Source organism: Tamandua tetradactyla, chromosome 4 (assembly GCF_023851605.1).
Source record: "Tamandua tetradactyla isolate mTamTet1 chromosome 4, mTamTet1.pri, whole genome shotgun sequence".
In the NCBI taxonomy this organism is placed as follows: Eukaryota; Metazoa; Chordata; class Mammalia; order Pilosa; family Myrmecophagidae; genus Tamandua; species Tamandua tetradactyla.
This window is the reverse complement of record NC_135330.1, coordinates 2728727-2743208: the sequence shown is the minus strand read 5'-3', so window position 1 is coordinate 2743208 and position 14482 is coordinate 2728727. Positions and strand designations below refer to the sequence as shown.

Sequence of the window (14482 nt, the reverse complement as noted above, 5' to 3'; positions counted from 1 at the left end):
AAATAATACCATCTATTATGTGAAGGTGGAACTTAATTTTTCATTGATTATAGGTAAGGCAGTGTAATTACATTTCACAATACCCATTCATAAGACAAACACTTAGTTATGGCTACTGATCTTATCATGAAATAGATGATAATTAGAGCAGTGAGTTCCTGACTGGTGTATCATGGAAAATAGAGGTGGAATTTAGTCCTTTGTTTCATAAGGGCAACTCTTTGAGTGAGCGACTGGCCAACAATGGAAAAGATCCTTGATGAAATGACAGGGAGTATTTTGGTGTGGGGAGGTTGCAACTCTGAAGAATAGAATTCCTTTGCAACCACGTCTTTCTCTGCACCAGAGAATGTGGCCCGAGCAGCTGTTTGCAGGATTGAGGATGACACAGTAGAGCAATCTGAAATCATACCAAGGGTGAGGTTAGTTTAGAGAGGACCACAAGCAGAGGTCACGGACTTTTGCACTCAAAACTAAGAGGCTTTGGCTATTTCAATGCATTTCCAATTATATCTACTAATTTGAAGTTCTTAGACAGAGAGACTAGGTTTATTTTATAATAAGCCCAGTACAAGGTAGTGCTTAGTCGATTCACAGTAATATACAGATCAGCAGGTAGCAAAGCCTCCCATTTTTATCATTTGTGATTAATTACATTTGAGATTCGGATTGGAAGATAAGGTAGATTTCAGCCTGTGTTTGGGAATCTTCCTCCATGACGGTTAATTCCCCTTGGAGAGACAAACCAGAAACAGAACCCAAACGGCAACCATGCTTGGCCTGGAAATGTATCGTAAACATTTAAAAAAGATTTTCTGGGCAGTGTGGTCCAGACTGTTCAGTGTGCTAAACACTTCTCGAAAGCTGATGCAATTTCTGACACTTGACCGCACCCTCCGCAGCCACCCGGCACCTCTGTCCTCTGTCTGAGTCCTGTGGAAAATTAAGCCAAGTAGGGATACAGACCCAGCCCCCCTCTAATGTAACAGTCCAGTAATTGGGGAGGAAAGAGCTAGACCAGTGGGAAGTTCCTCATGCTTGGATGGGCCAGGGGCTTAAGGGAGAAGCAGGAGGGTTGGTATTGCATCAGTACATTTAGCTCCGATCAGCTCTGAACCTTAGATGTTTCTGTGTCAGAGTTCCCCTGGTTGAGCCGTGCTCCAGAGCAGCTTCTAGAAGCCATAACTATTCATCAGGAAGAAAAGCCCAGCTCATGGCAATCTTCCATCCTGGGTAAGGTCTGGCTGATTAGGACCATTTGTATCTTCTCTGTTTAACACATTCCTTGCTTTTATAAGCAGCTGGCCTTAAAGAAACCTCATTGAGTTCCTAACATTTATTGAGTGCTTACCATGCCGTGTGCCAGGCACTTTGATATGTGTGGATTTATCGACCCTCACAGCTACCTATGGAGAGATACCATTATTTTTTCCACTTTGCAGGGAGATAACTGAGACAAGGACCTTATGACACCACTAGCAAGGAGCCAGGTGAAGTTTGAACCCTGGGCACCTGGCCCCATAGTATATAATTCCAGCCACGAAACTAACATAACAGATACTGGCCTGATTGTTAGTGTAAGGGTATTTCATGCATTTAAATCACCAGTAAATTAATCAATAACCTTCATTAGAATTCCCAGCTTGTGGCCTGCCTTATGGAATTTGGACTTTCCCTTCCCCACAGTCAAGTGGGCCAATTCCTAAAAAAACCTCATAATATTTGCTATAAATATCTCCTGTCAGTTCTGTTTCCCTAGAGATTCCTGACTTATACAGATTTTGATACCAGGAGTGGTTCTTGAGAAACAGAAAAGAATGAGATTCCTGAGTTTGTTCTAGGGTTTTTGGAATTGGTTCTATAACCTGATTAGATTCAAAGAAATTAATGACTCTAATTCCAACAATTAAGATGGCACTGGTGTTTGGTTCATCGTATGAGTTAGCAACAGAGATATGCAAAATATCACCACTGCATCTGGCTACTTAAACTCAAATGTATGTAAGAGGCAAAACTTTTGGTGAAAGTGTTTTTGACACCTTAGCAGAGTTTTATGGAGGTAAAAAGTATATTGATGTTGACTGGTTGCTCCTAAATATGTTGGATACGGCGATATAAGAAAAGGATGAGCTCAAGTCTTCAAATTCCCAACTCAAGTGCCACATGAAGGACATGAAAGTTTCTACATGTGCCTTGAAAGAAAAGCTCATTACATGTAGCTGCAGACTTGAGATTTCTGAAAATCACACGCAGAGTCTCATCATGTGAGTGGCTGAATTATAGCATAAACAGAATTCTCAACCTTCCAGGATGTCTGCTTTTAAAGTAGGGGCATTGATTAGAAGGAATAAGAATCTAGAGATTGGAATGGGGACATATGGGCTGGTAATGGTGATGGTGGAGACACTGAAGCCCTGGATTCTGCTGAGTCTTTGCAAATAAACCTGTAATGGTCAGCTTTGAGGGATTAGCCGTCAAACTCCACCTGAAGAGATTAACCCTACTGTGACTGATAAATTTATACCCACCAACCCTGGGAAACAGCTCTCACACCTCCCTGTGAAAAGATTAATCCCATTTTACCAGTTGAAACTGTAGTAGAATGCCCTGAGGTAGTTGGCTTTCAAGACACTTCTTATTCTTCTCATGACACATCACCCGGACCCCTCTTTCTTCCAGACCTATAACTAGACTGAAGTCCCAACAGGACCCAAAACCTGAGTACAAAATAGAACCAATGGAGAGATTTGCCACTCTACAAAAGAACTGCACATGTTTTCCCAATTTGTGTAGATAGAAGTCAGGTGAATATGTGTGGGAAAGAAAATCAGGGAAAGGTATGAGATAATGATGAAGGGAAATATGATTGGATCAAGCTGAATTTATTGATATTGACCCATTGGGAAGAGATTCTGGATTTGATTTTGAAGCTTGAGGGATTGAAAAGGGTTCTAACCGTTTGTTTGAATGATTGGCTAAGAATGGACCTAAAAGGTGGCTAACATCATCTGAAGTCAAAATGCCAGAACTGTGCTAGTATAATGTAGAAGAGAGGATCCAAAGGCTTAGAATATTAGAATGGATTTATCATGTAAGTCCTGCTCGTTTTACCCAGGAATGTCCAGAGGATGCACCTTTCACCAGGACTGTGAGGAATAAATTTCTGAGACAAACTCCATCATCCCAGAAGAGCTTCGTGGTTGCTCTTCTCTGTAGTTCAGATATTACTGTGGAACTGCTGTCACTGAACTTGGATGTTTAAACACAATGGGGATGACTGGATCCTGGGTTGGCAAGTGGCAGCACTTAACTGACAAAGATTAAGTGGGTAGGACCAAAGTGAGGCGGCAGGGCAGGGGCTGGCAGCTCTGGTAGCAACCACGGTGTGAAATGGCCTTATGGCGCCTCTCATCATGATGAGCATATGCTGGGGCTTCGTCAGCCCCTTTGGCTCATCCGTAAGGGGACTGATGGGAGTTGTCATCACCATGTTGGTGACCAGTTTGCTGCTATCTCTTTTGGCTAATTGCAATTTTGGCCCAACTCAACTCTCTCTTTGGACCACGATTGAAAAATGAAATAATCTGGTGTGTCAAGTATCATCGGCCTTGAGGGAGAAGGCATCTTCTGCAGTGCTGAAGCATTGAGGTCATGTAGAGAATTCCTCTGGATGCAAAATCACTTCCAACCCCAGACCACCTTCCTTGACTCACCTATTTGGCCATCAGCTGCCTTAAACATTCATACCACATTTGAGTATCTTTTCTAAAATGCAGTATTTTTTCCCATTACCTCATTACACTTTAATGAATGACGTGCCTGCTTAACCTAACCTGTGCCAACTCAACAAAATGTGAATGTGGTTTTCTGAGACGAAAGGTGTTGTTCTTCTGAAAAATATGGTACTCTCTCTTTGAATCTGTGGATTTGAAGATGGCTCCTGTCTGTTAACACCATGAGATCAGCAAAGTGTTTAAGACTAGCCCAGAAACTGCTGCAAGGCAACTAAGATTCCAGTGGGGCAGTCAATACAACAGCATGCTCAGGTGTATCGACTCTGTCCCAACACAACAGAATTACATGGAACTATATTTTCAGGATGAATTTCTTTTCTGCCATCTTTTGGAATAAATTATTTTTCTGCTTTCTATGGAAAAAAAGCTAAAAAGATAAAGTGGCTACCATAATGGATATCAGACTCAAAGCAACAGTCAAAATAGTCTGACTCGCAGAAACCTATGGCATTGGCTAGTATATCATGGAGTACCTATAAGTAAAATAGATGGGAAATCTACTAAATTCTTACTTGATCTGTGTAAGTAGAACGATTCTAGATTGAGTGAACAAAAGTTTAACTTGAATTTCAAAAACAGAAATTATGGCCCTTTGATCAATTTCCAGACTTGAGACAGTTTACAAACCCAGAGTCCATTGAATGAAGGGAAGGCTGGGTCCCCTTGGGCAAGGACCTGCCTACATTGCCAAAAATTGATACTGTTAATCTTCCTCTCAGCCCTTCCCCAAGAGATCTACATCATTGTACCACTGTTCATTGGGGAAAAGGAAATGATCAGACATTTCAGGGATTATTAGACAGCATCTCAATAGTGACATTAATTCCTGGAAACCCCAAATGTCACCATGGCCTACTAGTCAGGCAGTGGCTTATGGAGGCCAGGTGATCAATGGAGTTTTAGCTCAGGTCCATCTCACTGTGAGTCCAGTGGTTCCCTGGACCCATTCTGTGGTTATTTCCTCAGTTCCAGAATGGCATAATTGGAATATACATACTCAGCAACTGGCAGAAACCCCACATTGGTTCCTGACTTGTAGAGTGAGGGCTATTATGTTAGGAAAGGCCAGATGGAAGCCACTAGAACTGTCTCTACATAGCAAAATAGTACATTAAAAGCAATACCTCATTCCTGGAGGGATTGCAGAAGATTACTGCCATCAAAAAGGACTTGAAGAATGCAAGCATAGTGATTCCCGCCACATCCCCGTTCAACTCTATTTGGCCTGTGCAGAAAATAGATGGATCTTTGAGGATGGCAGTGAATTATTGTAAACTTAATAAGATGGTGACTCCAATTGCAGCTACTATTGCAGATACAGCATCATTGCTTGAGAAAACCAGCAGATTCCTTGGTTACTGGTATTCATTTACTGATCTGACAAATCCTTTTTCCTCAACTGCTGCTAGTAAAGACCATAAACAGTTTGCTTTCATCCAGGAAGGCCAGCTATACACCTTCACAGTCCTACCACAGGGGTATATCGACTCGCCAGCCCTATGTCATAGTCTAGTCCACAGGGACCTTGATTATCTTTCCCTCTCACAAAACATTACCCTGGTCCATTACATTGATGATATCATGTTGATTGGACCAAACAAGCAAGAAGTAGAACTATATTAAGGCATTTGAGTGTCAGAGGGTGGGAGATAAACCCAACAAAAAATCAGGGGCCTTCCATCTCGGTGAAATTTCTAGGGGTTCAGTGGTGTGGGGTATGTCAAAATATCCCTTCTAAGATGAAGGATAAGCTGTTTTGCATCTGGCCCCTCCTCCAACCAAAAAGGAGGCACAATGCCCAGTTGTTCTCCTTGGATTTGGGAGACAACATATTCCTCATTTGAGTCTGCTACTCTTGCACATTCACCAAGTGATCTAAAAAACTGCTATTTTTGAATGGGGACTGGAAAAAAAGGAAGTTTACAAGAGGTTCAGGGTACTATGCAAGCTGCTCTGCCGCTTGAGCATACAATCCAGAAGATCCAATGGTGCTAGAAATTTAAGTGGCAAGTGGAGATGCTGTCTGTAGCCTTTGGCAGGCCCCTGTAGGACAGTGACAGCACTTCAGCCTTAGGATTTTAGAGCAAAGCCCTGCTGTCCTCTGTAGATAACTACCCTCCTTTGAGAAGTCTGCTACTGGGCCTTAGCTGAGACTGAATGCTTAACCGTGGACAATCCAGTTCCCATGAAATGTGAGCTGCCCATCATGAAGTGGGTGTGGTCTGATTCACTGAGCCTTTCCTTTGGTTGTGCACAGCAGCACTCCTTCCTAAAACAAAAGAGGCACATGCAAGACCGGACTTGAGCAGGTCCTGATGGCACAAATAAATGACCTGAGGAAATGGACCAAATGCCCCTGGCCCCCATTCCCGCCATGTTACTTCCTTTTTCCCAGCCCACAGCTGTGGCCTATTGGGGAGAGTTCCTTACGTTCAGTAGACTGAGGAAGAGAAAACTCAGACGTGCTTTACAGATGGTTCTGTATGATATAAAGTACCACCAAGAGAGGGAGGTGAAAAACTACAGCCCCTTTCTGGGACTTCCCTGAAGGACAGTGGTGAAAAGCAGCCTTCCCTGTGAGCAGTGTGACGTTGTTCATTTTCTTGGAAGGAGAAATGGCTGGAGGTGCATTTGTATATGGATTCATTGGCTGTTGTCCGTGGTTTGGTTTGATGTGCAAGGATTTGGAATGAACATGAATATATCTCTGATTTGATCCACTCTAATGTTTATCAATTAGAAGAAATATTTATCCCTTTATACTTAAATTCTTGGAGGGACTCTTACTATAACCCCGTATTCATACTGCAAGGCACAGGGGGTTAGTGGGCTGGGCTACCTTCTCACCCCTCTCCTGACTTTGTTTTCGAAACCACTTATGTCCGTGTTTTCCTCCAGAGGCCTCTTGTCTCAGCATTCGCCTTCCTCCTCATGCTCCTGGGAACACTGGTCCTGAGAATGATTCTCCTTAAAGTCTTAAGTGGGTGGTATGATTTCACGGCCAGAATCTCCTGATGGGGCTGGAGGTGGCCAATCTTTCTGGCTTCTCCCCAGCCTTTTGGGTAGATCTTCACACTACGCCTCTGTGGCGCCTTCCTTCTCTCTGCAGTGTGATCTGTCACTGAATTTATATTCAGAAGACCTGGATGTGACCCTAACTCTGACCCTTTCTAACTGTACAGCCTTTGTCACACGGAAGAAACTCCATTTTCTCCTTGGTATGAGCTTGATTATTATCTGTCTTTCCACAATCACAGGTCTGACTAGGGGTTATATAAGCTAATGCATGTGAAAGAAGAAGTAAAATCATTTAATTCTTTCAACAAATAATTATTGAATGCCACTATTAAGTCCTACTTCAGACACTGGGGAAAGAGCAGGAGCAAAGAAGGCACATGGAGTATTGATGGATTTTGCCGAATTCCTCTCCGTGGAGGCTGTATCATTTTGCTTTCCTACTAGAAAGGTATGGGAATGCCCACCTTTCCACAGTTTCATCAACAAAGTCTATTTCTAAACTCTTAGATTTTTTACAAGCTGTTCATGAGAAATGGTATCTTAAAGTTTTTGTTTTTACATTGGCAGGCACCAGGAATTGAACCTGGGTCTCTGTCATGGCAGGCAAGAATTCTGCCACTGAACTACTGTTGCACCACCCTTAATAAAGTTTTAATTTGTGTTTTTACTATTATGACCAACTTTAGCATCTTTCCATGTATTTAAGGGTTGCTTGTATTTTTTCTCTGAACTATCTGTTTATATCAAACAGATTTTGCCAAACAAAATGGGCAAAAGCCTATTGTTATTTCTCATTTTTTGTATTTGTGCTTTGTCACTCACACTTTTATTTCATTTTTTAAAAAATTATGTTGGTTAATGGTTTGTCTACTTTGTTGATTCAAATGACCAGCTTATTTATTTGTTTACTTACTTATTTGCTTATTGTACTGCTTTTCTATTTTCTAGGTCATTCATTTCTGCCTGTGCTTTTATCAATTCCTTCCTTATACATTTTTTTGGTTTTCTTTGTTGATATTTTCTCGCTTTTAAATTTGTACATTTAATTCATTTATCTTACTATTCATTAACATATGTAGTTAATGCCATGAAATTTCCTTGGAACATTCATATAGCTGTGTTCTACAGAATCTTATTTGTCTAGTTCATCATCATTTTCTAAAAGTTCTGCGATTTCATTTTGTATTTAATCTTACCCAAGAGTTGTTTCATAGTGTGTATGTTATTAATTTCTAACAACAACAATGACAACAGAGATTTGAGAATATTCATCAGTATCACCTGTACCTATAAGAATGCTATAGAAGACTATTTGTACTGCTTCTTTTTTTGATTAATGCATTGAAGTTTTCTTTGGTGCCTAATATTGTATATTCCATCTGTAGAAAGTGTAGATTTTATTGTTGGGCTAAGATATATATATATTTATATAGATATACACACAGATGTATATTAAATATAATATCTTATTGATTGTCTTGTTTAATTATTATCTACCCTGTTTTTAGATGGTTAGAGAGGTGGTAAAGTGCTCTATTATTAGTATTTTTTTCTGTTTGTCTTTCTATCTCCTGTCGTTACTGCTTTATCAGAGTTGTGCTACATTATTAAATGCATAGATATTAAAAACTGTTTTATCTTCATTGTGAAATTGTAGCCTTTGGCATTTTAAGGTGTTTCTTTTTCTATATAAGGTAATATAGGTACAGGTTTCTGGGGTTAGGATATGGGCATCTTTGGGGGCAGTTTTTCAGCCTCCCACATCTTGTTTTCCCCTTGAAGATTTCCCTTAGCCCATAGACCAACCATGTAATGAAAGAGATGCTTTCCCCGGGATTTAGTCATTCTGTTAGGAGAGGCCCTTCAGGGTATCTAGTCTGTCATAGTGCCAGAAGCAGCACGCCTCCTAGGAAGTTCCTAAACTTATCCATAGGCTCTACTCCAAGCCTTTGGAATCTTCAGCCCCAAGGTTAGGTCCATGAGTTTGTATTTTAAACTCCTGCCCAGGTGACCCTTAAAGTAGGCGGTATTGAGAGGTTCTAACCCCATAACTCATTTACGTCCCTTGGATGGGACATTGGGAGAGGTCCAAGCTGAGGGCAGTGGGGAGGAAGGAAAGGGGAGCTCAGAGGCTCTGGTTCCGAGTTGAGTCCCTGGTAGCACATGCATTCTCCTTCCCTCAGCAGCCGGGGGTCCTTCTTCCATCTAGTCGTTCCCTCAGGTAAGCCTTCTGAGGTGGCCTGGCTGGTGAACAGAGACTCCACACTCTTAGAAGTACTGTTGTAGTCCCAACGTCTGTTGACAGGGTGAGAGAACGTGGAACAGAGAATGACTTTACCTATCTAAATACAAATTATTTTTAAGGGCTGCTATAAGAAAACATATTCTGGAAGAAACCTTTCCTGACCCATCTCTGCCAGGTATTAAGTATGATATCTCTGTTCTTTGATGCTTCATAAGTCTTCAGCCCCCCACAATCTGTTCTCAGCTGGATGCTCCTGAAGGGTAGAGACGGCATCAGCTCATCATCAGAGCCCATCCTGGCATCCTGTAATCCGTCCTTTCAGTAGAAGGCGAATGAGGGGACACAGGGGCAGTTGCTTATGAAGGTTTTATTGATGCTTTAGGATGGCCAGGGCAATAGACAGGTGGCAGTGATGAAAGCAGCCCTGAAAACTCCCCAAAGCTGGGGAGAGTTCGACACAAAGGGATGACTTATTCTACATCTTCCTGCTCCTGAGACGGTCGGTGCAGGGAATCGCATAACAGAGAGCTCGGAGTTTAGAATAGAGAGCACCTTGCAGAAATGGTCTCATTAAGACCTAAGAGGGACACAATATGGTAAAGCACTAATGTCCACCATCCTGCCAAGAGGACTGGCCAGGGCAGGACAAGCCAACCCCTCTCCACTGTCTTCTCCTGGTGTTGGGCGTTGGAGCCTGGAGGTGGGAGACTCATGGCCTGCTGCTCTTGAGGTAGGAATACAGCCCCTGAACTGTGATGCCCGGCTTGCCTGCACGCGAGACTGCCTCCTGGCTCCATGTGGAAGGAGTGCTGTCCTGCAGGCTGCCTGGGCCCTGCCTGTGGATCTCTGTCTCCCTGGTGTGGTCATCAGCCTGCTCTTGACCACCCACACTGGGTTCTCTGGGGTGGAGCAGCCTGTCCCCCTGCCCTCCCGTCACACTGCACCGTGGGGGTGAGCTGTCCCGATCCTGCCTCTCTGTCAGAGTGCTGGTCCCGCTCTGGGCCTGCCCTTCCGGAGCTGCCCCTCCTGCCTCACAGCTGCTCACTTGTGTCCATCTGGGACCACTGCCTGACTGCATCTGGGTCTCTCCCTGTTCGCTAGCCCCTGTGTGACTTGCCAGTTGGCTTCTGTCCTGCTCCACGAGCTGGGTGTGCATCTGGGATTGTGACCCTGTCTGGGTCTGAATGGGTCTGCCTGTTGCTACCTGGCTCAGCTGGCTTCTGACTTGAACTTGGGTCTCAGTTCCTCTGGGCTGGCCACTGGTGGACTCCCATGGCTGAGTGCTTCCTGTCTGATGGCCCCTGTCCTGGCCCAGGGTTTGGGTGGCATCTGCCTGGGTCTGAATTATGGTTCCAGTCATGGTCTCACTTGTTTGGTGGGCTCTGTACTGTTCCCTGACCTGGGCGCTTGACCCTGCCTGTGTCTGAACCTGTCCACCCGTTACCTCTTGGCTCAGTTGGCTCCTGTCCTGCCCCACAGCCTGGGTGTGCATCTGGAATTGTGATCCTGCCTGTGTCTGAACCTGTCCACCCGTTACCTCTTGGCTTGGCTGACTCCTGTCTTGACCTTGGGTCTGGCCACAGGTGGACTCACTCGGCTGGGTGCTCCCTGTCTGATGGCCCCTGTCCTGCCCCAGGGTTTGGGTCTGAGTTATGGTTCCCCTAACCGTGGTCTCACTTCTCTGGTGGGTCCTTTCCTGTTCCCTGGTCTGGGGTTGTGTATCTGATCTCTGCCCTCTGGTCTGGTAACTCTGGTCTGCTCCTGCTATCGTGGTCTGCCCTGAGTGTCCCCTCTCTTGTGCCTTCTGACTCTCTTTCCACTGTCTCTGGGATCCAGATGGTCCTTCATAAATACTGCCCTGATCAGTGCCGAGGTCGTGGCCCTGGGTCTGAGCCCTGGCCCCAGCCTGTCCTCCAGGAGCCTGCTCGCTCTGCCCGAGGCTCCTGCCCTCACGCTGCTGTTCTCTGCCAGCCCTTCCCACTTCTGTGTTGCTTCCCTGGCCTTCCCCCAGCTCCTGGGAGGCCCCAGGGTGGCAGCTCCTGGGCTGCTGAGACCCACAGGCTCCCCCGCGACTCTCGCTCAGTGCCTTGAAACAGGCCTGGGCAACTTTAAACACTAAGACAAGGAACTCCTTGAATTCCACAGTCCCTGAGTCATCTTCATCCAGTAGACGCAAGACTTCATCCACAGTGGCTGGGTCGTGGGGTTTCTGGGGAGGAGATGAGGCTGGGTCAGTGCTGCTTCCCTGAGGAGGACGGAGGGGGGCCAGTTCCACTTGGCTTCCCGGCTTTCCAGGGCCCGGAGAGGGGTGCTCCTCCTGCACCCACTGCCCTGCACATCTACCGAGATCGCAGCACCACGTTCCCTTTTCTAGGTCTCTTTCCCTCAAGGGTGGAAAACACCTTTTGTTTTGTATCCTCTGTGCCTGGCACAATTTCTGGCCTAGAGGAGAACTAGATAAATATTTATTGAAGAATGAACAGCTGGTGTGCTCATAATGCAGCTGCCTGAGTCTAGGGTTGTTCTTTGGCTGTCCCTGGCACGCTTGCCTAGACGCCGAGGAAGTTTTCTCTGAGGGAATAGTCCCCAGAGTCTCCTCCCAGCATCACCACCTGCTCTCCAAACCCTAATCACTGGGGTCAGTCTGTGAGTCCACTGGGGCTACAGGTACGAGCAGGGCACCCAGCTGTGCTTTTGCTGAATGCTCATAATGGATGATCGTCTTTCAGATGGCCACGGAGATGCTTACTGTATCAGAAACCAGTGATCATTTTTCATTTCCAGAACATTCAAAGGCTCTGTTCCTCCCTGAGTTGCCCCTTTGGAGCCCTTGGACCTTGTCTCTAAATGATCATTTATTCAAGTGCAGGTGTTTTCTCTGAGGGCCACATGCCCATCTCTCGGTGCCTGCCTCTTCTCCTCTGCCTGCAGGGCTGCTGTTGGCACAGGCAGGCCTGGGTCTAGCTGCTGCCTGCTCAGCTTCCGAGGCCCCGCCCGTAAGCAGGCGCTCCCCCTCTCCTGTGACAGCCTCCCCACCCGGCTTAGCGCCTTATACCTCCAGGACGCCCACGAGCTCCTGCTCCACCAGCCTCCTGAGCAACCCTCGGGTCAGCCCCGCACCGTCTCCCTCCATCCTGGCGTAGTGACAGAAGACTTCGATGACCCCGTTGATGTGGCGCAGTAATTGAGGCATCTTTGAAGTTCAGCTGGAAGAAAAGAGGAGAAGCCCCTCCCAGGGACCCATGATCAACCTCAGCCGCTTCCTCAGAGCACTTTCTCTCTGTCCCGTCCTTTCCTAGCCAGCTCTGCTTTTGGTCTCAGCATCTCCATGTGCTTTGTGGATGTGGGGGAGAAGCCCATGTGCTCCTGAGTCAGGATTAAATGTGGCCCCAGTAACATAACCTGGGACCAACTGCTTTGCTTCTCATGCCTCAGTTTACTCAATGTGAAGTGAAGGTAATACTGGTACCTACTTTATGGAGTTATTGTGGGGAGTAAAAGAGATAATTCACATAAAGCACTTGGCATATAAAGCACTTCGCTTATACGAAGTGCTAGCTCTATCAAATATTATATTATACATATATATGCATATGTAACTCGTGTGCATCTGTACACACTTCACTGCTTACAGAGCACTTTAGTGTGCATCCTCTCTTGGAATCCTTATTATCTCCACTGTTTTATAGGCAAAGAAATATGCTCAGAACTCAGGTGATTTGCTCAAGGCCATGCAGTTTATAAGGAACTAAGAAATCCTAGAAAGAAATTAATATCCTCTGAACCCAAATACAGTGGGCTTTCTAGGCATCACCCTGGACAGGGCAGCTGCTTTGCCTGTTATGAGGGTGTCAGCAACCCTGCCGGGAACACCAGCAGGCGGTCAGAGGTGTTTGAGCCACCCCTGCCTTGTCCTTCCTCACCTTCCTTTAGGAAGCCCAGGGACGCCCGGCTACCAGACGTGGGCGCTGCTGAGAAGGGACATGCACCCGGGTGGAAGATCTTCTGATTCCGAGGGTCCAGGTTTCTCTGAAATGGGACCGCTGTCCTCAGCCCTGGGGCTTGTCAGAGAGGCCAGCCTGGCCCACTGGGCTTCTGGCTACATCAAGTCCAGACCCCTGGGGACCTGTGGGGAGTGGCTTCTGATTGAAAAGAGAGATTTTCTTCTTCCTTAGTCAGGAATCTGGAGGCAGGTTGAGGTGAGGCCTGGCTATGGCTGATGGGTAAGAGGCGAAGTGACTTGGCGATAACATTAAGCAGAAGCCTTGGAGACACCGAAAAGAGGAGAAGGAATCAAAGATGATAAGGTGCAGGGGCAGATGGAAGTCTGCGATAGCTGGAAAACTGGGAGGGGGACCTTGGGGAGATTTAAAGGAGAATGTCATGGGAAGAGGAAGACATGGTCAGAAAAGCAAGAGAGTAAAGGAAGAAGAGACCTGGTGCTAGAGAAAGCACGTCAGTGTGGCTCAGAAGGATTTAGACGGTCACAGACGTGAGGTGGGCTGTTCAGGAGGTGATCTTTCTAGGACCTAGTCACAAAAATTTCTAGCAGACTTTGCCCTCTTGTGTGTACTGAGGTACAAAGCTCAGGATATTGCATCTCAACAGAAATGTGAAAATATCTTGTTTTATTCTCAACCACATGGCAGATGTTAACCACTGATCTATAAGCAGTAAAAATAAGATCATCAGCTTTCAGTTATACTTCAAATCTCCTAGAGTAATTCCACCAACATATCTTGCCTAGATGTTGCCCTGAGCAAGAAAAAGGGGAGTCGCGTCAGCCCCTACTCCATGAGATGGTTCAACCTCATCATCTGGGTTGACAGAAATACCCTGGTTCTGGCCGCACAGAGTAAGCACTGCAAAAAGCTTCCAGAACCTTCCCAAGAGACCTTTGCTGGTCCAGGAAAGCATGTGGGTGATTCTGTGGCTGCTATGCAGTGCCTTAATGAGAGGAGCTGCTGCCAGGCCCCCTCGAAGTAGGAGGAGAGAGTAGACAGCCTCAGCATATTATCATCTCCGAGGTCTCCTGGCTTGCCAGAGGCCAGAGGGTGCCCTTCTCACAGCTGGCATGGACTGACCTGGTGGGCCACACCTGACAGCCCTGGTTTTATGGGCTCAAATGACCAAGACACTGAGACCAAGAAAGGATTCCTCAAGAGGGGTCTTACCTAATGCACAGGCGGAATGAGGCAAGCGGCTGTGAAGCGATGTGTGGAGTGCCAGGTCAGCACGATGGGAAACTTTTATAGGGCTTTTCTTGGCAGCTAGGGTTTTAGCCAGGCGGTCCCCTCCCCATGGGAAGGCTTGATTCATCTGAGGCTCAGCCCAGCCCAGTGCCACTTCCTTTTCTTTCTGTCTCACCTGCTGGCACCGGGCCACCGCACTGGTCCAATGAGCAGGCTCACCTGCCACATTTGGC

General features: G+C 46.0%; 2 protein-coding genes across 5 annotated transcripts in view; one reads left to right on the top strand and one right to left on the bottom strand.

Annotated features, from left to right (window-relative positions):
• LOC143679731 (late cornified envelope protein 1E-like) overlaps positions 1 to 14482 on the top strand; it is a 281074-nt gene that overhangs the window by 213652 nt on the left and 52940 nt on the right. The gene's annotated exons all lie outside the window — the stretch shown is intronic.
• Positions 9417 to 14298, bottom strand: LOC143679729 (cornulin-like). Of its 4 annotated transcripts, none has more exons than XM_077155953.1 (4): positions 14232 to 14298; positions 12981 to 13321; positions 12113 to 12286; positions 9417 to 11266 (listed from the first exon to the last, which is right to left on the bottom strand). In XM_077155953.1, the coding sequence occupies exons 3-4, from the start codon at positions 12248 to 12250 to the stop codon at positions 9767 to 9769; spliced, it is 1638 nt and encodes a 545-aa protein (XP_077012068.1). In that variant the 5' UTR covers positions 12251 to 12286; positions 12981 to 13321; positions 14232 to 14298; the 3' UTR covers positions 9417 to 9766. The 4 variants fall into 4 exon arrangements, with proteins under 4 accessions (XP_077012068.1, XP_077012066.1, XP_077012067.1 ...); XM_077155951.1 differs by having other exon boundaries at positions 12113 to 12263; XM_077155952.1 differs by having other exon boundaries at positions 12113 to 12263; positions 12981 to 13183; positions 14232 to 14297.